This window comes from Gymnoscopelus braueri (assembly GCF_963280865.1).
Source record: "Gymnoscopelus braueri genome assembly, chromosome: 5".
In the NCBI taxonomy this organism is placed as follows: domain Eukaryota; kingdom Metazoa; phylum Chordata; class Actinopteri; order Myctophiformes; family Myctophidae; genus Gymnoscopelus; species Gymnoscopelus braueri.
In genome coordinates, this window is record NC_137606.1 from 1,258,080 (window position 1) to 1,282,592 (window position 24,513).

A 24,513-nucleotide genomic window follows, 5' to 3' on the forward strand; every position below is an offset into this window, starting at 1 on the left:
ACTCGGAGAGGATCTCTCGCAACTCGCAAGCCGCGGTGCCGTTGTCTGTGAAAAGACTCGCCCCAATACACGCTCGCCCCCATTTCTTTCTGCGGACCAGCGGTTCTTGTATTCCAGTATTTGTTTTACTGAGGATAAGGTTAGAAATAAGTTTAGGGTTAGGCATAGTATTAGTTTTACTGAGGTTACGTTTAGGAATAAGGTTAGGTTTAGGCATAGTTGACGTTGAGGTGACGTTTAGGAATACCAGGTGAATACCGCCGGATTTGCCACGGGGCGAGTGTTTTGGTATTCGTCTGTAGTGGGCAACTGCGCATGCGTGCGCAATAATGCTAACAGGATCAGAGTATTAGATATTATTATCAGATATTAGAAGTATATTGGGTTTAGCACCAAATAAGTTTTACTCTGGGAAGGTGAAATCAGACTCACTCCATTCATTGCACTGACCAAAGTTTATATTTGTAGGCCAAAGACATTTTGTAATGTTCAAGGTTTATATATATACATACACACACACACACACACACACACATATATATGTGTGTGGGCACACCGTATATCTAGGTGTGCCCTGGGATCTTTTGGCAATGCCAGGTGTGCCTTGGCACCAAAAAGGTTGGGAAACACTGGTTTAGACACATTCTAGGATTGATGTTTACCTAATTACTTTGTAGTACATAAATGTTTTATTTGCACTCATTTCACTTGACCATTTACCCTGTTTGTTGACTAGGGTTCGTGCCACTTAATCCAATCTTGCATTTTGTAAGTCGCTCTGGATAAGAGCATCCGCTAGCTAAATGCTTACAATAGAAAATTATTAACTGTCTGATGGATAGAAAGTTGTTCATTACTGATGCTTGAGCTACTGTATGAAGTCCTTATGAATAATATCAAGTATCAACATCTTAAAAGAATAATGAAAAGAGGACCATCTTGGACAAGGGCTTGTTAGCATTTTAGTTTCTTCAAATGCTACCCAACACAGGTAGTTTACCGTATTCTGCACATCACAGGCCTTCACCACTCCCCCCCCCCCCCAATAAACCTCATCTGTTCCTGTCCATCTCTCTGCACCACTGCCCTCCTCCAGCGATCACAATAAAGCCAGCGGCTCAAAGTCGCTGTCAGCGCGTTATGTAACGGCAGAATGAAGTGGCCTTCAGAGCCAATCCCAGGTGTCTATATGTCTGACGCTGACCTTGCCCCTTGTCCCATCTGACCTCCAGCGTTAAGACAAAACCGTCTGCCAGCTAAACACATGGGATGACTCATAGGATGATCTCATATGAAGAAGGACTCAGGGGGCAGACAGAGGGAGGAGGGAGAGATAATGGAATGGGTGAGAAAGACAGAAGCCCTTTCTCACCCATTCCCCCCCCCGAGAGATGAATAGAGTGAGAATAGGGAGGAGGAGAGGAGGAGAGGCAGGTGGAGAACCAGAGAGAAGGATCACAGAAAAAGACAGAAGTAAAGGGGGATGAGAGGATTATGGGACAGAAGGAGTGAGGTAAAGAGGGAAGGAGGAAGGGACATAGAAAGAGGGGGAGAGAGAGAACGGAAACCACAGCAAGGGGAAAGGGGAGAGGACAATAATGAGACAGGGAGAGGAAGGCAGAAATGAAGGGAAAGATCAAGAGAGGAGAGACAGAAGTGAGGAAAGGCTGAGCAAAGCAGAGAAGTGGGAGGAGAAAGAGAAAGCACAGAGCAGCCTGTAAAGCTGTGAGGACATTCAATCATTCTGCAAATTGGAGTCTGTGAAAACAGCACGCTCGCACAAACGCACAAACACACACGCACGCGCGTGTGCATGCGCAGCCAAAGCGAGTGAAGGCTATGATGTGTGGCAGGTGATCAGCCTGTGATCCTAGACACACCTGGGTCAAATCAAATGGCATTTGCAAATGATTGCTTGCTTGTTTTAATGGAGTTGGGAGTGCCAGATGGATGGGGTTTCACCATGATCAATATAATTAGTGGTGGGTAAGTGCTCATTTCCACAGACTAGAGTATAGTAAAAGCGGTGCTGTTGTCATCAGAACTTTCTAATACTCGTCCTCAAGTGACCAACCCCACCCATTTGGTATCCGGAGCTGGTTAAACACACACCAAGTACAAACCGTCAGTGTTGTTTGATCCAGGGCTGCTATAGGCACATTTTGGGTGCCGTTCAAGCTTTTGGTGCACTGGGAACCTACATGGTAAAGGCCTCTGTGTTGATCCTCAGTGTTACAAACGGAATAAGATGGACCCTTACGTGTCTGAGTTACAAATGGAAAAATGACCACCGAGGATTTGAATGTGTATGATAAAGTCGGACAATTATTTCCACCCAATTCCAAAACAACTCCCCTAGTAAAAGCAAAATTGAACAATACAAAAGCATGAGATCAAAGTACTACCCGCCTACCTGATACATTTTCTTTTTCTTTTAAAGACAACTGACAATGTCAATGGCTCAATGGTTAAAAGGTCAAATGTAAAAGTTAAGAAGTTACAATAGCTGATGCAGATCCTGAAGAAAGTCATGGACTGATATATTATGTTATAATAGCTCCAAAATATGATTTAACCAATTTAACCTAACCGTCCCTATTCTGAGCATGTCATAAAAATCAAACAATTGCAAAAATAGCTGACCTACAAGCTCAAAAACGCATCAAGTTGCGACACATGAGCTTAATGGATCGTCTAATTTAAGCAAAGAGATGTAGAGGGACTACATTTGGGGACCAAGGATAGGAGTAAGTGGTTAAAAATGCTACAAGCTAGGGGGCAGGTGTTTGAGATTGGGTGTTGTAGTGCTCAAATAGACAATGAAACACACAGTAGTAATTCTCAATCACATGCCATGGTCTAACCTGAGGCCCTGCCCCAAGGCTCTGTACGGGAGCCACGCCCCCTAGCTGCAAGGAAGACACACGTGCGCACACACAAAGAAGACAAACATCCATTTTCCCCACACAAAATCACATACATTAGAACTACCATTATACACAGAATGCCATCACATAGCCAACTCTCTTCCACACCATACCAGCAGAACATCTTCAACAGGAAACATGGCGGAGGACAAACTCCCCCTTGCTCAAATTTACAAAAGAAACATCTTCCAGTGACACAAATTCATGTTAAGTTCACACCCAAAATGACGTTTTTTTCTCTCGAATAGTCACCCCATGGAGACTTGAATTCATCTATATTTTTTTGTTTTTGTCACACTCCTAAGCCAATAATTTGATGACTGGCAGCGGTTCCAGTAGGAGACACAAAGAGTCTCCTTTCTGTCTCCTACCGGAACCGCTGCTAATTTTTTGGAATTATTTCTATAGTATGTTGTCCCAGTGCCAGAGTTTTTTTCAAAGTAAAAAAAAAGGGCTTAGGAAGCGAGATACAGCCTTTTTCAGTTATACGTTAAACAAGGAGTGGATGGAGCTGCAAATCTTCAGATGAACATGTTTTTCACAACAACATGTTTTTGTTTTTTTTTACTATTTTTTTAAAAACACGTCAAACACGTCATTGGCACGTTGCGCCATAGCGGTAAAAACACGTGAAACACGTTAATGGCACTCAATGAGTAAGTAATGAAATCCTTTGCATGAAGGGTCTTGGAACAACCACTGCTCCACTGCAGTGCTTACGTCCCCAGACCTCTAAAAGCCGTCACCTTCTCTCAAATCAGCCTTGAAGAGGCTTAAGGGGGCTGGATGGCCACCAGGGAAATACAGTGCACATTTACATAATGAGTTCAATCAGCTGGCGTTGACATAACAAGCTTAATGAACTGGGTGCTAGCAGGGGCCTGGCGTTGCATCCTTCTGATTGCATATGATGTGTACAGTATATGTACAGGTCTGTAACTTTAACTTGTCTGAGAGTGTACAAATGGAACCAAATGGACCCGTAATGGGTCCATTTGGTTCCATTTGTACACTCTCAGAGTTATGGGGGTCTTTGAAATTCAAACGTTTGAGAACCACTGATCTAGGAATAAATAGTGCAGCTCCAAGTTAGTAAAATAATAATGTCAATAGTAGTGCAACATGAACTGAAGCATTCATTTACATTCATTACTGTAAATAAAATCTCATCATGTGATCAATTACATGGTATCGGAATGGAATAGACTGGAAAACTCGCTGATACCGATACCAACGTTTTTAGGCAGTATCGGCAGCTTTTACTGGTATCGGTATCGGAACAACTCTAGTGTGTGTGTTGTTTTTATCCAGACACAAAGAAGACATTGTGTGTGGGGAGGTGGAAGGTTGACTTGCCTCTTCTGCCGCCATGCTCGGCCATCATGCCCTCTGCAGCAACAGATGGGTCCTCCTTGAACCTGTGAAAAAAAAACGCCACAGGGTTAACAAACACATGCACACGCGCTACAAATCAAGACGCCATGTCGCTGTGCATCCTCGTCACATCAGCTTACATGCCTTTATTGAGGCAGACGCACGCAAAGTCACCAAAAGGTCACGTCGTCCCCTCCCACGCCACACCCTCGTCATGTCTGACCAATATGTCCTTTTTGTGCCCGAGTGTCCACACTTTCTACCATCATCGCCTGTTTTGACTTTACGCACGCACGCACGCACGCTCACACACACACACAATGTGATGCTTGAATGCCTCGTTAGTGTCCTACAGTACCACCATGCCTCAATGCATTCCCCTCTACAGCAGTGGTTTCAACCTTTTTCATATCAAGGTCCATTATTTATTGGGCATTTGAGCCATGGACCACCGTTTGATGAGATTTAGCCTCTCAGACCCAAGACTATTATTATAGTCTATTATATATATTTATATATATATATATATATTGTGTTATTGTTGGATAAGATTTAGTCCACAATTCCATGCTGTATTGATGTTGGTACCATAGGAGAGATAACAGGCAAATGTTGATCAAAATAACAATTATTTAATTAAGTAAGGCAGATGTTTAACAATAATTGAATGCTTGTGAGCGTAAAATGAAACCAAATGGACCCGTAAGGGTCCATTTGGTTTCATTTTACACTCTCAAGAGTTAAAGATCTATAAAGGGACCATCTATACCAGCCCTCCATCATTTAGCTGGGGACCACCTGGAAACCCCCCTCAAGGACCACTGGTGGTCCCCGGAGACCCGGACCACTGGATGAGAACCACTGCTCTACAGCAGGATCCCCTGCAGCTTCTCTGACAGTCATCTAGTCTCAAAGCTGCTGCAGGTCCCTCTTCCCCCACCTCCTCCCTTCTGCCCTTATTCTCCTCCTAGTCCCTGCTCTCTCGCCACTCTATTGTCCTTCCTCGCTTATCTCATCCCCTCCTCTACTCCCCCCCCCCCCCCTTCATGCTCTCCTCATCTCTCCTTCTCACTCCTCTCTTATCTCGTGCTCTCAGTCCAATTAACCCATTCAATCCGGGAACGCATCTGTGTCATTTTTTGATTTATTTGGCTATTAAAAAAATAGCAGATATACAAGCTCATAGCGTGGCATACCGAGTGCCGCGCTATGAGCTTGTAGATCTGCTATTTTTGAAAAAATTGTGAAGATTTGTGCAAATCTTTGAATATATATATACATTTTTTTACTCAAATCTTTGCTTCTGGGGGTCCCTGGAACAAAATATTTTGAGATGGGGGTCCGCAGACAAATACATATCATTTTGGGTGGTCTTTGACATGAAAAAGTTTGAGAACCACTGATATTATAGCAACATAATTTTTTTTCCCCAAAAAATGTTTCAAAGACATTCGCAGAATCCCCAGAAGCAAAGATTTGAGTTAAAATAGTTCGCTTTAAAATATATATATATTCAAAGGTTTGCACAAATTTTCAAGATTTTTCAAAAAAAAATAGCAGATCTACAAGCTCCAGCTACGAGCTTGTAGATCTGCTATTGTTGAATAGCCTAAACCCTAAAGTATAAAATAATGGTTTTTGAATGGGTTAATCTCATGTCCTCTTTCCCTCCCCTTCCCTTCCGCTCTCACATGGTATCGGTCTTCTGTGCGTCCCACTCCCGTCTCCACTGTCCCGTGGCGTTGCGGTGGCGTGCCAGCCTCTCCTCGTCGATCTGCTCGCGTTCCTTCTTCCAGCGGAGGTACTCCGCCCTCTCCCGGCCCGTCATGGACATGGTCATGTCCATAGAACCCCTCTGACCAGGCCTTCGGCTCTGAACAGAAGACAGATAAAGGGGCAAAGAATTTAGCCATACGAGGATGGATATCAACCAGCTACAAATGGTGAAACTTTACAAAAGAAAAGATAGTGACGTCCAGAGGTATTCTTCTTATTGAAGAACTATTCTTGAGCCACATGTAACAGAAAGGCCACTGCAGTGGAAAACACTAGGATCATTACTGGTAGTATCCATAGGGCAGTCACGACTATGAAATTTCACTTGACGATTCACTGTCACACAAATAATTGCGGGTAACGATTTAATTGTGTTTTTGTTGGAACATATGAATAAAAAAAATACTAAATAAAAAAAAATTCGGTTTGGCTTTGAAGTTGCACAGGGCAGATACGACAAATAAACTAAATATACAAAGAAATGACTGACATCTGAAATAACGTAATACTTTTAAGAAAACATTAATAGTGGAAATAGCCGATCTACAAGCTCACAACTCGCGTAGTGAGCTTGTAGATCTGCTATTTCCACTACTTTTGAAATGTTTGAAAATACATGAACATTTTTCAACATGGAAACGATTATGATGATTATGCAAAAATAATTGTTATTATCTCAAATAATTGCGATTAGGCGATTATGTAATAATTGTGACAAGCCTAAGTATCCAGAAGTATCCCGTGTTTATGGTCCCTGCACGCGTAGTATTCTTTTGGCCTAGGACTGAATCCCACCTATAGTGTTCTTTCCTGGGTTTACCCTCCTTTTCTCACTCTCAGCCAGTAAGACTGAAGTTGTAATTGAGGAGTTTCATTCAGGTAGGAGATATTAGAAGACCATTTTCTGTTGTGGAATTGTTATTTTAGTTAAGTGAATAAGTGTACAATCTGCCGTCTATCACTATACTGTATGCAGTCCTGCTGTAGCTGGTACACTAATTTGGCTGCTGGGTAACTGGTCAATATGTTTTTAAGCACCAATACCGCTGCAACAAACTTCTGTGCATTTATAACACTTGGCACATCATTTTGTGTTTCACAGAACACCACTCACAGTCCATTCTTTCTCCAGTTCAGCCCCAGTCTTAACATTGTCAAAGTCAAGGCCACCCCAGTTACGGACGTGTCTCCTGCTGCCCTCCTTACGGTCCAAGTCGGGAACCGGGCCAGAACGCCGGGGGTCGTCCAGGAAGTTACGGATGGGCTTGTCTCCATCCATCTGTGGAACAAAAAGAAGGTAAGGTCTGAACCATCTCTCTAATGTCCACTCAAATCTGTTCTAAATCACATTTTCTCACATTGACAGTGGTGTGAACACAGTTATAACAGTCTTTTCCAATTTAGATGGAGGATGTTTTTCCATACCCGCTGCCCTCTCTCATACTCTGCTATCTTATCCATCTCCTCGTTCATCATCTCAATGTTCTGCCTCCTCTTCTCCTCCCATTCCTGTCCACAAACACAAACACTGGTAAAGCATCAGGACGGCATGTCAATGAATTATTCAATGTACGCAGCAGAGCAAGAACAATTCGGGTCGATCGCTTGTTTTAACCACCTTTTTTACTCAAGGCTTGAAGCTGACTTGTGTTGTGCAAAAATGTGCAAAGTTTAAGGGTGCATAAAGAATTTCAGGGGCACAATCCTTAATGAAGGGATAGGGGACAACAGAGTTAAGTCGCCCAAATGTTTCAAAGAATCCAAACAATATGCAGTACCCTTATACACTCACGAAGGCAATGCACTTGCCATCCAGCTAATGAGCTAGCACATGTGAGTGTGTGAGAGAAGGCGGGAGCAGTGCAGCAGTGTGTGTGTAGAGTATGTGTGTGCACTCGTGGAGAGAAGAGAACATTTTAAAGTGGTCTAGTGTCAGTGCAGAAAATGGGGGCTTGAAAAACAAAGAGAAGGCTGGTAATATAATTCGCACGCGTGCTCCTAAATGCAATTTACCGCATGAGTGAAATGGTCACACTGTCGAGCCCTGTTACTGCGTCAGGATGGTTTATGATATTTGATAGAAAATGTAATTCAAAGTTTTGTAATTGAGGCAAAATTGCCAAACTCCTCTGTAATCGCAAGCATTTAGATTAACATGTGCACCTGTTCTCTCACTCACCTTTGATTTCCTGTCCATGCCAGACTGTGGGCCTCCTCCCTCTCTCATCCCCTCTCTCATCCCCTCTCTGCCTCCCTCTCTGGCTCCTCCTCTTCCTCTCCTACCTCTCCCGCGCCACTCTCTCTCTCCTCCTCCTCTTCCTCCTCCTCCTCCTCCCCCCGGCTCTCCAGTCTCTCCATCTCTAGGTGGTCTATCAAGACGGGGTTCTCTGTCAAGACGGGGTTCTCTGTCAAGACGGGGCTCTCTATCAATACGGGGTTCTCTGTCAATACAGGGTTCTCTGTCAATACGGGGTTCTCTGTCAATACGGGGTTCTCTGTCAATACGGGGTTCTCTGTCGAGACGGGGTTCTCTGTCGAGACGGGGTTCTCTGTCATTACGGGGTTCTCTATCAAGGCGGGGTTCTCGGTCCCTCCTTTCCTGGCGTCCACCTCCTCCTCTTTGACCTGCTCGTCCCATGCGCCCCGACCCCGTCCTCCTGGGGGGGCTGTGGGTGTCCCCCTCCTCTGACGACTTCCTGCCGCGTGGCGCTCCGGGCTTCCAATCGTTCACCACTCTCTTTTCCTGTGGGGAGAAGACATGCTTGTCTATAAATATGAAATCCCTGGTAATGGTTGGTGAATTTTCAAGTCCTCGTCCTTCGGCCACTATTCGACCAAACAAGTCAGGGTTGGGTTTAATAATGCCGTGGCATCCTTGTCCAATCCTTAGCAATGGATAGTAAGTTACTAGAGCAGTGGTTCTCAAACTTTGTCATGTCAAGGACCCCCAAATTGACAATTATTAGCCGGCGGACCCCCATTTGAAAAGATATGCCAAGGACCCCCATAACAGAAGATTTTTATGGCTCTAGCAGTATTCTCAACCATTTAAATTTCAAGGACCCCCAGTTTGACATGCATTAGGCTACAGACCCCCATCTAATGGCATTTCTATCTCTGGGACCCCAATTTATATTGTAAAAATCTATGTTAATTTAACTCCGAGAGTGTACAAATGGAACCAAATGGACCCGTTAGGTTGGACCCGTATTTGGTTCCATTTGTACGCTCTCTGAGTTACAGACCCATAAGGGTCCATTTGTTTCCTAACTACCATTTAGCTGGGTACCCCCTGGAACTCCCTCAAGGACCCCTGGGGGTCCCCGGACCCCACTTTGAGAACCACTGTACTAGAGTATGTGTGCAGTTTGTGTAGCCACACAAATAAAGCGATCTTCAGTGGCAAAGCTGCACTATAAAGGCTGGCTGCTTGTGGTCATGTCCTTATCATCATTTGGCCAAATGGAAATAGCGAACTTTATAAATACTTCACCAAAAGTGTTTCAAAAGAACAATGTTGTTGAGATTCACTGAACATTTGTATGTTTTACATGGGCACATTGTCTACTACAGTATGACCCAACTTTAACACTTTTTTTTACTTTTGACTTGACCAGGTATTTAAGACTTTCTGTTGGCACTGCCCCACTCCACACATGGTACATACAGACAAAACCCTGTTCTAGACAGCTAATCGGAACTTCTTAATATAATTCTGTTCAAACAACGCAATACATTGATGGATCAAAAGCAGAGGTATAGCGAGGAATTTCAAATGCAAATTCAAAACTGCAGATAAGATTGTGAGAGCAAGACAAACACAGAGTAAGACAGACAAGATAAGACTGTTGACCTGAAAGGGAGAGAGCAAGGATGACAAAGAAGAAAGAAGGTATTAAGAAAAGGTTAAGCAAAGTCTAATTAATAACCAGGATTTAGGGACAGGCTAATCAGCCACGTTCAACCTTCTTGTCATTAATCACTGTGCATCCAGACAGGTACATCAGTTCAGTAGAGTAGACGGCATGATCCTGCCAGCTTCTGGTCTGTTTAGCCTGAGCGCAGTGGCCCGCTGCTCTTTAGTCTGGGTTATTTATAGGGAATCTGGAACACGCTAGGATCTCTGATTGAATTGCTACTGTACACTTATGTCCCCTGAAGACTGATCAAGGGGCAGGTACACACTGTAGGACTTTTAAAGTGGTGGGGGAGTCATCTGATCGTTAAGCATTTCGCACAACACAAGTCTCTTTCTGTCTTAATATCGTTGTGTTTTTTTTTATCGTTGTGGCAGACAAAGGATCACACATTGCAAGATAGTTCACAGACAGGACTCGCCGAGAGTAGAGCCCTGCAACGGCAGCGGGATCCCTCGCTACCCACAGGTCCAAACGTAAATCTTACGGGGCTGGGCGGTATTTAAATAGGCTACTGCACCGTCCCACAATAAACCAGATATCCATGATTTACTTAGCAAGATATGAATATGTCTACATTCAATAAGAGATCATTTCCCCTGGTACAGAGGATCAGAGTCTCTTTCTCTCTCGCTCTCTCTCTCCCCCTCTTTCTCTCTCCCCCCCCCCGCTCTCTCTCCCTCTCGTGTGTGTTGACTGTGTTCCACGTGCTCGTCGCAAAATAAACAAACTATCTCTCTCTCTCATTCTGTTTTGTAATGTTTTAGGATCTCATTGGAGATATTGCAGGCTTATGCAGGACTGGACAGTAATATTGCGGTATTATGCGGGCAAGATTTTTTTTGTTGTGGGCAGTTACATCAAGCAACCCTCCCCTTGCCACGGTGGCTGTAATGTGCTCTCATTGGCTGTAGCACGGATCTCCTCGCAGAGTGATCGCAACCCCATTCATACTGTATGATGTCCAGTCGGCGAAAGAGGCAAATTATATCAAACACGCTAGATATCTAGAAATGCTCGGGAAGGCATCGCCGAGTGTTTGAATCGCGGCCGGTTCGTCTCGCAGAGCCTTTCACACACAGCGAGCAAAACCTCTGCGAATTTGCGTCAGATCTGGGTTTTTGGCGGCGAGCGGCAAAAAAGGTGGGCGAGAGCATAATCGCAACAAATGTCTTGCGGTGTGTAGTGGCCCTAAGAGGAGCACAAGTCAGGCAGGTCGTACCACAGGTTTCTACGTGGCGCGCACGCGCACACGCACACACACACACACACACACACACACACACACACCTAAGCCGAGACTAGGCAGGTGTGTGATTCTAAGCCTGATGAGTAGACTGACAGGCCTGTGTTAACCTAACAGGGTAATGAGCAGCTGTCAAAGATCATGAGCTGCGTAGTCTGTCTTTTCAAGGAGCCGGGGTCATCACGTTACAGATAAGGATGTTATCTTCTCCCCAGGCCCACAATCACATGGAGGGAAAATAACATCCATTTGCTTAAATCGGGTTTGGGGTTTTCGTTTATGTTGATGTGAAATGACAGCCAGTCACTGTGTCTCGGTTCAGCCCCCAGCGCTGTCTTTACTGTGGGCTGACAAATTCGCATTGGTTACAGCAGGCAGTGCACAATTAGAGGAAGAAAGAGGACACTGATTTCACTGTAGCGAGACCAGCTGTTTCAGAACTTATTCTTTGGAGAAATGCATTTTCAGAATGTTTATCATGAACCACAATGGATTTGGTAATGGATTTGAAAACCAGCTGGTCCCCAGGGTAGAGAACAAGCTGAGTAGTCTAATCCAGCAATAGCAAACAGCCTATTAATATTTTATTCTTCCAATCTTACTTTGCAAGGATTGGGGAATATTTTGGCAACCTAATATCTCCAGTAACTGATGTCTCCAGCTCAGTTAATAGGACATTCTTCATGAGGTCACATTCACAGCATTTACATTATTTTGTATTTATTCCACTAATAATCAGAATCACAGACGAATCTGAATTTAAAAAGTCTTATTTAACCACCACAAACCTTTACTGTAATATCACTGGCTTTTGGCCAGTAAACAGCCGACTACTCAATTAAGTCCAACCAGCTACTTTATTATATAAATTTTTCAAATGTTGATTCTAATAAATTACAACACAACCTTACTTGTGTTACATGTCTTTCTAATGGACTCTGAGTCTGACAATAAAGTTGAACTGAAGTGAACTGATTAACAAGTTGCAATTCGCTATGGATGTATATCGACCAACAGTGGTGTAAAGTATCAAGTACATTTACTCAAGTATTGTACTTAAGTACAATTTTGAGGTATTTTTACTTTGCTGGAGTATATCCAATTTTCGGTACATTTACTTCTACTCCACTACATCTCAGAGGCAAATATTATACTTTTACTCCACTACAATTATTTGAAAACTTTAGTTACTAGTTACTTTGTAGATTTTGATTATTACAAAACCTACATTACCCACTTTAGCCCTATACACATTTCGGCCATTTGAAAATAGCCGATCTACAAGCTCTATTGTGATCTTGTAGATCTGCTATTTTCAAAAGAATTGTATACATTTTATACATTTGAAAACTTGAAATGGGACATTCTGCATAATGAGTACTTTCTACTTTTGGCACATTCACCGCCAAAGTTTTTTCATAATAAAATCACCCACTGCCAGGGTTTTTATCATTTTTTTATAGAAACAATGTGAATTATTTGTCCGTTTATTTTTTAACATTGAAGTGAATGGATTTTTTTTTTTTTTTTTTCGTTAGGGTTAGGGTTATAAATGTATACTCAAAAATTAGAGAAACTTTTTAGGAATTCAAAAACAGAATAAAATAAAAATAATTAAAAGGGGAGAATTCTCCCCTTTGGCGGTTCAGACCATTGACTGAAAAGGGGAGAATTCTCCCCTTTGGCGGTGTTAAGTACATTTTGATGCAAATACTTATGTACTTTTACTAAGTACATTTTTAATTCCGGACTTTTACTTGTAACAGAGCATTTCTACATTGCAGTATTGATACTTTTACTTGAGTACTTGTTCCACCATTGTAGTCTACTTGCCAGCCCATAGAGCCCCATTGTGAACCCGGACATGTTGAGTACACCAAAGTTTTATGTTAGAAATGTTGAGTATGGGTCCCCAGCATGTAGAAACTGCCGGATGCTAACTTGGATATGTTGAGCAATTTTCAGAATTAGCGTAATTAGCTTTTATTAGCATAATCACCTATATGGACAATATTTCAGCAATAGTCCCGGGCCTTAGGGATATTTTCGTGCTAATCAGTCTTAAATGCACCAAATTTGGCCCAGATGTAGCCCAGGGCATGCTCTAATGATTTAGCTAGGGCGCCCGAGCGGGCGACCTTTGGGGTCGCCATAGCGGCCAAATCCAAAATGGCCGCCATGTAAAACGGTTTTGGCTGTAACTTTTGAACCAGATGAGCTACAAATACAAACTTGTTGTCTATTTCATGTTTTTTGACCTTTGAAAACACATTGGAATGCTTATCATTACGATTGGGTGTGTCTGAAACCCTAATATGCATATTTCCAAGATGGTGGCTATGTGAAAACGAGTTATAACTTAACCTTTGACACTTTTGGCAAACTTGGTGTCGATTTTATGGTTTTTTTTTAGCATTAGAAACACATTGGAATGCTCCCATTAATGATTAAATCTATCTAGAGCACTCTAATTAGCTTATTACCAATATGACCACTATCAACAACCTAAAAAAAGCAACCTATGTATGTTACACATACAATTTTATTGAAACAATAGAAAAATGGAGTGGAGCACATCCCTATTGATACAGATAATAAGCCAGTAGGCTAGAGTATATTAAACAATACAAATAAAAATGGAAATGCAGTGCGTTGAAGGGGGGGAAACATATGAAATGCTCCGATTTTCTGATTGCATCCATCTAGAGCACTCTAATTTACTAATTAACAATATCAACACTATCCCCAAAAAGGTATTCAACATTTTCACCCAGAACACTTTCAGGAACAACCTTAATAAGCAACCTTTGTATGTTACACATATAATGTATTTGAAAGATAGAACAATGGAGTGCAGCACATTCCTATTGATATAGGTAGGAGTATTTGAAACAATCTTACAATTAATGCACAAAAACTCTGTACGTGCATACGTGGGCTGGGCGTATCAGTATAGTATAGGCATATATGGAGATCCGGTTGTCCAGAACCGCTGATCCAAACGATATGCCTCTCTCTGAAGACGGGGAGGGTGCCGCAACTGTGGCAATCTTCCTGCATTGTCCCGGTGCCTAAGAAAAGTCACACCTTGTGACTACAGGCCAGTGGCTCTGACATCAAAGAGCATGAAGACCTTTGAGCGTCTGGTACTGAATCAACTGAGACCGATGGTGAGTGAATACCTCAACCCCCTTCAGGTTGCATACCAGGCGGACATTTGATGATGCCATCATCTACATGCTAAACAGGGCATTCACACACCTTGACACCCTGGGCAACACAGTCAGAATCATGTGTTTTTACTTCAACACTATCCAGCCACAACTGCTTGCTGAGAAGCTTGCGTTGATGATGTGGACCACGGCTTGGTGGCATGGATCACAGACTACCTCTCGGGCAGACCGCAGTATGTGAGACTGCAGGGTTGTCAGTCGGAGGTGCTGGTGACAACACGGCTGTCCCCAGGGCACAGTGCTGTCACCTTTCCTGTTCAGGATAAGGATAAGGATAATTCCTTTTAACAGGTCGTTCATGAAAGTCCTTGCAGTCTTGTTTCCAATGAGAACCTGTGAGCAATTGGGGTTAAGAGTCTTGCTCAGGGACAAATTTCATATAATCGGCACATATGCTGGGATAGCCTGGAATCGAACCTGGGGCAACCAGGGCCTCTAGGCGGGCTCACTAACCACTCAGCTATGGCCGCCCCTACCGTATACGCATCTGACTTTCGATCAACTCCAAGACATGGCCCCTACAGAAGTTCTCAGATGACACTGCGGTGGTCAGCTGCATCTCAGGTGACAACACTGTTGAGCACGATAGCATGGCGAAGGACTTTGTGGACTGGAGCGAGGCAAACCGCCTCCGGCCCAATGCTAGCAAGACCAAGGATGATGGTGGTGGACTATGGCACGACCAAGAGGGTACCTCCGGTCCCCAGCACCATAAATGCTGAGGTGGTGGAGATTGTAGCCAACTACAAGTTTCTAGGAGTGCACCTGAACATGTTGTTGGACTGGTCTGACAAACTCTAATGTAGGAGCAGGCTGTTCTTCCTGAGAAGACTCCGATGTTTTGGCATGTGCAACAGGATGCTGTAAATGGCTGGTGAGGAAGGTGGGCTCCGTCGTGGGGACCTCACTGGAGGAGGTGGCTAAGGTGCGTACAGTGAGGAGGCTGGACGCCATCATGGCAAACACGTCCCTCTCCCTTCACAAGGATATAGTGGGGCATCCCGGGGTAGATTCACCTACCCCGGGTGGAACTGTTTGAGACTTGGCATGTCTTTTGTGCAGGTAGCTATGAGGATTTACAACGAGACACACGTTGGTCGCTCTGCCAGGTCAACTGTCTATAAAGAATACATCACATGGATGCACCTGGGACGTATCATCAGTGTTGTAGCCTGGGGTCATAGGGTGTTTCGGGTCTCGCAACATACACCCTCGCCCAGGTGACCCAGCCGGGGTTGATCAAGCCACAACTTACGTCCCAGGACCCACGGTCAGTCCTATAGGGAAAGACAGGGCCACTCAGTCCGCTTCTCCGGAACTACTCTGCCGGAACTCGGGGAGGCTCTGGCACGTGGAGGGACTAGGCTCTGTGGGTGGCCTCCTGGCCGGGCTCCTCCTTCGTCTCACCAGGTCCAGGACCTGAGCACTGTACCAGATCCGCTGCACCAGATCCGCTGCACCAGATCCGCTGCAACACCCCGATCCAAACATTTCCTTCTGGCGTGATGGTTCATTGGGCCGGTTTGCTTGAATGGCCCTCCTAAAGGCCTCACCGTGGGTTTGTTGGGCTTCTTCCTCACGGAAGACACAGGCTGGGGGCGCTAACCCATACTGCTCCCGGTCATTTAACTTGGAATAAAAGATGTACCAAGGACTCTGACCTCTAATTACACTTAGATAGTTATTGAACTGATTGCACTGTGGACACTTTGTCACTTTTCTTTGCATTGCAGTGATTGTACTGGTTGCACGGTTTGACAGGACACTGTAACCTGGTGTTATTGTTATTTTTCTGCATAGTGCAGGATAGTTTGTACAGGTGTATACTTTTGTTCTTTAGTGATGGTGCATCTTATTGTTATGTCTTACCTTTGTATTGCTGTATACATTCCTTACTCTGTATCTGTAACTTTGTAACTCTGACTGCTGTGCTGCCTCTGGGTGACTGAAATTCCCCTGTGCGATCAATAAAGGTATCTATCTATCCATTGTGCTTATATGTTCATTGTTGGTGAGGCATCCTCACATCCACATAATCAGGTGCTACTGTGAGATCCAGTGTTGCCTCCCAAGCTGCCCATGCACTCTTTTCCCATGGCCAAGGAAGGCTGATGTAGTATCACATCCTGCTAGCGCATGGAAGAGAGGAAAAGCCGGAGTTTGTTACACCTCATCATGTGGATGTGAGGAATATTGAGGTTCTACACAACAAACCTTGTTGTGTGGTGCGTGGAGGCCCCCCCCCCCCTTCAACGCACCGCATTTCCATTTTTATTTGTATTGTTTAATATACTCTAGCCTACTGGCTTATTATCTGTATCAATAGGGATGTGCTCCACTCCATTTTTCTATTGTTTCAATAAAATTGTATGTGTAACATACATAGGTTGCTTTTTTTAGGTTGTTGATAGTGGTCATATTGGTAATAAGCTAATTAGAGTGCTCTAGATAGATTTAATCATTAATCGGAGCATTCCAATGTGTTTCTAATGCTAAAAAAAAAACATAAAATCGACACCAAGTTTGCCAAAAGTGTCAAAGGTTAACTCTTTGACTGCCAGAGTATTTTCATAAAGTACTCCCCCAGTGCCAGCAATTTTCGTGTTTTTTTATTTTTATATTTTGAATTTTTCTCATGAAAATAATTTAAGGACACATAATTTAAAGACCCAGCACAAATCCGCCACTAGAGAGCAGCACATGACAGCTTGATCATGTCGTTGGGTCTCTCTCACCCTTCTTGATAGATTAGACAAGGAAAAACATGAAAACGGATGTGACGTCGTCCCAGATTGTTTTGATCGGCGAAAATTACGATGTGATACACGACGGCGATGACTGATCGTCACCCAGACCATAGATTATAGAAGAGAACCTGTCCGTTTGTCCGTTATACCGTGTGAAAACCCGTTTATTTACCTATTTTGGACGAAAATGACTGGGGAAAAAAATCAAAAACCGGAAACGGAATCCAGGCCATGAAACCGGATGCAGATGTCCGTGAAGTAAGTGGAACTCGAGAATAACATTGAATATTAAGCAGCATAGCGCAATCAGAGATTAAACAATGAACGCGCGTCGAACGCGTCGACGGCCAACTGGACAAAGTAGCACTTGACGCGTTATCGCGTCGTCCGCAGTCAAAGAGTTAAGTTATAACTCGTTTTCACATAGCCACCATCTTGGAAATATGCATATTGCACACCCAATCGTAATGATAAGCATTCCAATGTGTTTGCAATGGTCAAAAAACATGAAATAGACACCAAGTTTGTATTTGTAGCTCATCTGGTTCAAAAGTTACAGCCAAAACCGTTTTACATGGCGGCCATTTTGGATTTGGCCGCTATGGCGACCCCAAAGGTCGCCCGCTCGGGCGCCCTAGCTAAATCATTAGAGCATGCCCTGGGCTACATCTGGGCCAAATTTGGTGCATTTAAGGCTGATTAGCGCGAAAATATCCCTAAGGCCCAGGACTATTGCTGAAATATTGTCCATATAGGTGATTATGCTAATAAAATCTAATTACGCTAATTCTGAAAATTGCTCAACATATGCAAGTTAGCATCCGGCAGTTTCCACATGCTGGGGACCCATACTCAACATTTCTAACATAAAACTTTGGTGTACTCAACATGTCCGGATTCACATTCTGGCAAGCGGACTATTGAGTAATCTCCACTTCAAAAGGATGCAAACATGAAGATAGATAATAGAACCCTAACCCACATGCTGTGAGTGAGTGATTGATTGTCCTACCGAGAACAGTGTAGAGCCATCTTCAGTGTTTGACAAAATTAACAAAACTGTGATGACAAAACACATTAAAGCCAGTATGTATATTCTGCTGTACGACGGTATCGCTGACTCAGGACTATAACACCCATGGCAACTTGACGACTCTCATAAAGAGAATAAGAGATCAAATGAGAAGGCACTGAGAGAAGGTCTGACGATTCTTATGATTCTAATTACAAAAGTTCGGATTATGAGTAGGTGTGTTTTTGAAAACAAATTTTTTTTTTATACTGTGTGGGCTAAAATACACAATAAGCCCAACTCTACAGTAATTCACTACATGTTTATAATCGGGTAGGATTGTGAGTTTGTAGATCTGCCATTTAAAAAAGAATAATCTCAAAAACTGAAAAGAATCATTTTCTCTTTTGGGGTTCCCTGGAACAAAATCTTTTCAGATGGGAGTCCACGGCCAAATACAAATCAATTTGGGGGTCCTTGACATGAAAACGTTTGAGATGTTTACGATGGGAGCGCCGCATATTTAGAAACCCCAGCAGCGTGACGAGGCACTTACATGTGGCGTTTTTATCTGCTGGCTGGGAGCTGAAATATTTTCAACTTGGGCGTTTGGAAGTGTATTTTTAGGCGAGCGCCTTGGCGTTTTCAGCCGGGAAAAGACGGCCTGTTGAACACGGCCCCTAACCCTCTAAACGTTAGAGCACTGTTTCCCAGCCTTTATGGGTCGCAAGTAAATGTCCCCTTTTTTATTCCTACATTTAAAAACATATATATTATGTCAAAATATTACAAAAAGTCAAAGGAAAACAATTACACCTTTTCATCAATTAAAAACAACTATTAAAAACAACTTCCCATCAATTAAAAACAATTGATCATAAATAAAATAAGAAATATATATATTTTTTAAGAAGTACTGAAAATAGCAGATCTACAAGTGAGCTTGTAGATCTGCTATTTTCACTAGTTTGGGTCCCGGGCAAGTTAGAGGACTTACCCCAGCTGGTTTGGAGAGGTCTACTGTGACGGTGAAGTTCTCTTTCTCCGTCTTCCTCCTGTCGATCTCCTGGTCATGGGGCCGTGGCTTTCTGGCCGTCGTCACAGCGATGCCCTCCTGCTCCGCCTGCTTCTTGTCCTCTTCTATTTCCTGTTGACGTCCCATAATAAAAAAGGGAGAATGTGATCGGCGATGGGAGAGAACGAAGATGCCAAAAGCACATTTACTCAAGTACTGTGCTTAAGTAAAATGTTGAGGTATTTTTACTTTATTAGAGTATTTCCAATTTTCAGTACTTTTACTTCTACTCTACTACATCTCAGATTGTACTTTTACACCACTACAATTATTTGTAAACTTTAGTTACTAGTTACTTTGCAGATATAAATCATTATATTAAAAAAACTTACATTAACCCCTTTAGACCTATTTAATACCTAGGCTTTTTGAAAATAGCCGATCTAAAAGCTCACACAGTTGTGAGCTTAATACTTTTGTACTTTTACGCAAGTACATTTTTAATTCCGGACATTTACATGTAACAGAGTACAGAGTACTGCAGTACATTGCAGTATTGATACTTTAAGTAAAACATTTGAGCACTTTTTACACCACTGGTGGCAACACAATGTCAACTATAACGGTGAACAACAGTCGATCAGAATCAGCTTTATCGTCACGTCACAGGTTTTCAGGTGTAAAGAAGTGGGTGAAATGATTTGTCTCATGCGCGCTCTATCATGTTTTCGTGAGAAGGGAGAGGATAGAGGTAGAGTAAGGAGAGAAAAGAAAAACAGGATAGAAAGAAACAGATCAAAAATCTAATCAAAGATATTTACATGTTGTACACAGTGGTGGAAAAGGTACTTTACTTAAGTAAAAGTATCAATACTACAATGCAGAAGTACTCTGTTACAAGTAATAGTCCAGAATTAAAAGTGTACTGGAGTAAAAATACAAAAGTATTGGTATCCAAATGTACTTAAAGTACCAAAAATAAAAGTACTAAAATGTTTGAAAATAGCAGATCTACAAGCTCACAACATGTATATATACGATGCTAATGTTCTAAACATCATGTATACCGGCTACTACACGTGATGGTGCTGGTAGTTGGGAACCTGACTTCAATCTAGCCATCCAAACGGGCACTAAATCCTCCGTTACTAATTCATTTCCTGGTAGAATGGACAAACTGGAAATAGATGAGAACCACCATTCTTAAATCTAGACATGCATGACTTCTTTTGACATTTTGGTAAAAAAAAGAAAGAAGAAAATAAACATGTTAACTAACTTAACCCATTAAAACCGGGAACGCATCTGTGTAACCACTTTAACCATTATTTTATACTTTGGCTATTCAAAAATAGCAGATATACAAGCTCATAGCGTGGCAATAGCAAACAGGCATCCCAGAAGCCAAGATTTTGGTTAATAATGTTCGCTTTAAAAAATATATATATTGAAAGATTTGCACATATTTTCACGATATACAAAAAATAGCAGATCTACAAGCTCATAGCGCGGCACCCTGTGCCGCGCTATGAGCTTGTATAACTGCTATTTTTGAATAGCCAAAGAAATCTAAAAATGACACAGATTCTTTCCCGGTCTTAATGGGTTAAAAAACCTACAAGTCCACACAAGAGCATTACTCCTCAGTGTTTCGTTTACTTTAAAACACAGAAATTACAACATGGTGCACGACGTTTCGGCCACTTCATCAGGTGAAGGCCAACGGTGGCCGGAACGTCGTGTACCATGTAATTTCTGTGTTTTAAAGTAAACGAAACACTGAGGAGCAATGCTGTTGTGCAGAATTGTATTCTTTTAAACTGTCATTTTGTGTCCAGCACCAGCAACGAACTGTGTGCAACCCACTGTTTTGAACCATTAACTTGAGGCCTACCGTACCTGGTACCTCTTGACCAAGGCTTCATTCTTCTTCCTCAGAGCCTCAATGCGTCGGTCCAGCTCAGCATCTTTCTCCTCCTTGGTCTTGGTCTCCACCGCTGAAGACTGAGAGGGAAAAGAGGGAAATTTGAAGTTAAGCAGGTTTGCCATCTCCTTACCAAAACTCTCTTATCCCGTATACAGGGGGAATGTGTTGGCTAGTTGCTACCAAGATCCAGTATCATCTACAATCTTGTAGCGTTGACCAGCTCCACTCTGGCAATTTAGCTACGTGGCCCCCAGCCCAAGGGTTAGCGTTGCATTATTACAATATGTTCCCTGATTTTGAGCAACTCACTCACCATGGCTGCGTCTAGCCTGTCTTCACGCTCAGATGGTGGACTGCACAGTTCTGCCTCTTGTTCCTGTATTGGAAAATAAAGATGCTCAACTGTGATGGCAATCTGCTAGACATTGGTGTTGGCTTGACCAGTGGTTCTCAAAGTGGGGACCAAATGAACCCTTAAGGGTCTGTAACTCAGAGAATGTACAAATGGAACCCTAACGGGTCCATTAGGTTCCATTTGTACACTCTCAAAGAGTTAAATTAACACAGATTTTTACAATATAAATTGGGGTCCCAGAGATAGAAATGCCATTAGATGGGGGTCCGTAGCCTAAGGCATGTCAAACTGGGGGTCCTAGAAATTTAAATGGATGAGAATCACTGCTAGAGCCATAAAACTCTTAATTACGGGGGTCCTTGGCATATCTTTTCAAATGGGGGTCCGCGGGCTAATGAGTGTCAATTTGGGGGTCCTTGACATGACAAAGTTTGAGAATCACTGGGCTAGACCACACTCTCGCATGTCGCATCGCACCAAGACTGTCACAGTCACAGATTTATTGTATGGAGTACGTCAGACTCAATAAAGAGAAATCTACAGTCTTGGCTCCAAGGCTAGCAGTCTGCCTTACAGTACATAACAGCTCAATGTTATAACAGACAGTGGACCTGGAATCAGGGCATTGGCGGTGTCTGTATAATATATGTATTAATGAAGAAACGGGTCACTTCACTATAGTGAAGTTAATAAAGGATGTTCAGACCCACTGACCTAGAATACTATGTTAATTCATAAATCCAAATAGATCCCCAAAGCCTCTAAGCGTCTTAATAGACAGGTGCTGGTGGTGCATGTAGGTTAACATGCACCACACCGACTCTCTTATGCTACTACTGTGTGGTGTGATGTAGTAGTAGTAGGCTAATTAATCATCCATACAGTTCACTAATTATTAGTCACGTCCATTGCTGTTGTTATACAAGCTACGGTCTCTCCCATGGGGACTTGGAAAGTAACGCAACCACACTGGGCCATCAGCGTTGCCAGGTTTTTGGAGAGAAACAAGCAACCAGGTCTAGGAAAACAAGCCCAAAAGAAGCGGCCACATGAGCACTTTAAACCTATATGCGGTTATTTGAAAATTGACGATCTACAAGCTCACGATGCAATGTGAGCTTGTAGATTGGCAATTTTTTTCCTTTCAATCTTGAAATAAAATGTGGAACATTTTTAAACAATCTAACACAAATAGGCTACATTTTAATTTGGAGGTCCATGATGACATGAACATATTTGAGACCCACTGGTTTTAATAATTACACAAATTTGACGCAAGCCCAAATAAGCAACTACACTTTAGAAACAAACAAGCCCAATAAACCCCGCAACCAACCAATATTTACAAGCAACTCAACAGAGAAAGAAGCCCAAATTCACGTATAATAAGCGGACATGGCAACCCTGTACACTGGCCCATGTCTGCGCTTCGATACAAAGCAGCCATACAGGACCGCCGTGCTACAAACGGCTTATTATTATTCAGTAACGCGTGCACTACGGTAACAATGGACGGGTGGGTACATAATGTACACACGTTAAATGGTCGCGCGTTGTTTAAGTATTACCTTCTATCAGAGGGAGACGTTACTTACGGTAACGAGGTGACTACAACTAGTTACAATGTTTCACTTCGACAATGTGTCTTCATTATGGAGCAGGCTTCCTGTTAGCCAGCAGCGTTGCCAGGTGTTGTGAGAGAAACAAGCAACCCAAGTCTATGAAAACAAGCCCAAAAAAGCAACAAGGCCACATGAGCACTTTAAAATACATTAACCACTTCTTCAGCCCTATACATAATTAGGCTATATTTGAAAATAGCCGATCTACAGGCTCACAACTGTGAGATTATAGATCTGCTATTTTCATAGAAAAATCTTTGGATAAAAAATATTTACAAAACTGTACTCCGAGTTGAAATAAAGGTTATGATGATGATGATGTTTAATCTTAATTGTCCCTGGCACAATTATGTTTTGATCAGTGGACAAATACATATTAATTTGCCTTGCCATGAAAATGTTTAAGAACCACTGTTTTAAACAACATTAGGAAAGAACCCCAAAATAAGCAACTACACTTTACAAACAAGCCCAAAAAAAACGCAACGCGCACCCGCTACCAATCAATATTTACAAGCAACTTTACAGAAAAAGAAGCCCAATGTCGCTTATAATAAGCAGACATGGCAACCCTGCCTGTAGCCAGTGTTCAACTTCCTGCCAAAAAGGTGACCTCTCTCTTTCTCTTTTTCTTTTAAAGAGACATCACCCTGAGGATGGAATAGCGGTAGGTTAAGACTTTAGTTTGATAGGGGCCAGTTTGGAATTGCAGCCTCCTGAAGGTGTTTCTTTAGGGCAGTTTTGAAAGTGAGTAGGGTTTTACACTCCTTTACTCCTTTTGGTAGGGATTGATTGATTGATTGAATACTTTATTTAGAAAGACATGGTAAAAAGTACATGGAAGTACAATTCACAATACACGGTCCTCTAAACTGGATCGCTCATAAAAGCACTTGGCTTATTTTAAATGAGATCCCCGTGCACTCAAATCATGATGACATTTAAGAAGACATACAAATATACACTACTATGCAGAACGTCATACAATCAGTTTACAGGTTACTGGTATGAAAAACAAGAAATATGTACAATAGACAGTTTTAGGAGGAGGGGAGGGGGGGGGTAGGTTAAGACTTTGACAGGGGCCAATTTGGAATTGCAGCCTCCTGAAGGTGATTCTTTAGGGCAGTTTTGAAAGTGAGTAGGGTTTTACACTCCTTTACTCCTTTGGGTAGGGCATTCCACATTTTTGTTGAATAGCATGAGAAAGAGTTCATTCCCTTGTTTGTGCCAAATCTGGGTTGAACATGATCAGTGGAGCTGCCTCTGGTGTTATGATTGTGGACTTCATTTACATTCTGGAAGTATTTTGACAAATACAGGGGGATCCCAATGTTGTGGTGTATCTTGTAGACTAGGCCC

At 42.7% G+C, this 24,513-nt stretch overlaps 1 protein-coding gene across 5 annotated transcripts in view; it reads right to left on the reverse strand.

Annotated features, from left to right (window-relative positions):
- Window positions 1–23,210, reverse strand: part of LOC308085744 (coiled-coil domain-containing protein 9-like) — a 39,258-nt gene extending 16,048 nt beyond the window's left edge. For 3 of the 5 annotated variants that reach the window (XM_080429051.1, XM_080429049.1, XM_080429053.1), the window contains exons 1-9: window positions 23,098–23,185; window positions 21,488–21,550; window positions 21,147–21,251; window positions 19,230–19,379; window positions 8,257–8,820; window positions 7,503–7,586; window positions 7,192–7,356; window positions 5,993–6,174; window positions 4,284–4,345 (exon numbers count right to left, since the gene is read on the reverse strand). In XM_080429051.1, the coding sequence (XP_080285177.1) occupies window positions 4,284–4,345; window positions 5,993–6,174; window positions 7,192–7,356; window positions 7,503–7,586; window positions 8,257–8,820; window positions 19,230–19,379; window positions 21,147–21,251; window positions 21,488–21,490 (1,315 nt within the window). In that variant the 5' untranslated portion in view covers window positions 21,491–21,550; window positions 23,098–23,185. Of the gene's footprint in view, window positions 1–4,283; window positions 4,346–5,992; window positions 6,175–7,191; window positions 7,357–7,502; window positions 7,587–8,256; window positions 8,821–19,229; window positions 19,380–21,146; window positions 21,252–21,487; window positions 21,551–23,097 lie in introns of those variants that run through there. The other 2 variants (XM_080429050.1, XM_080429052.1) reach the window with 2 other exon arrangements.
- Window positions 23,211–24,513: the final 1,303 nt, after the last annotated feature.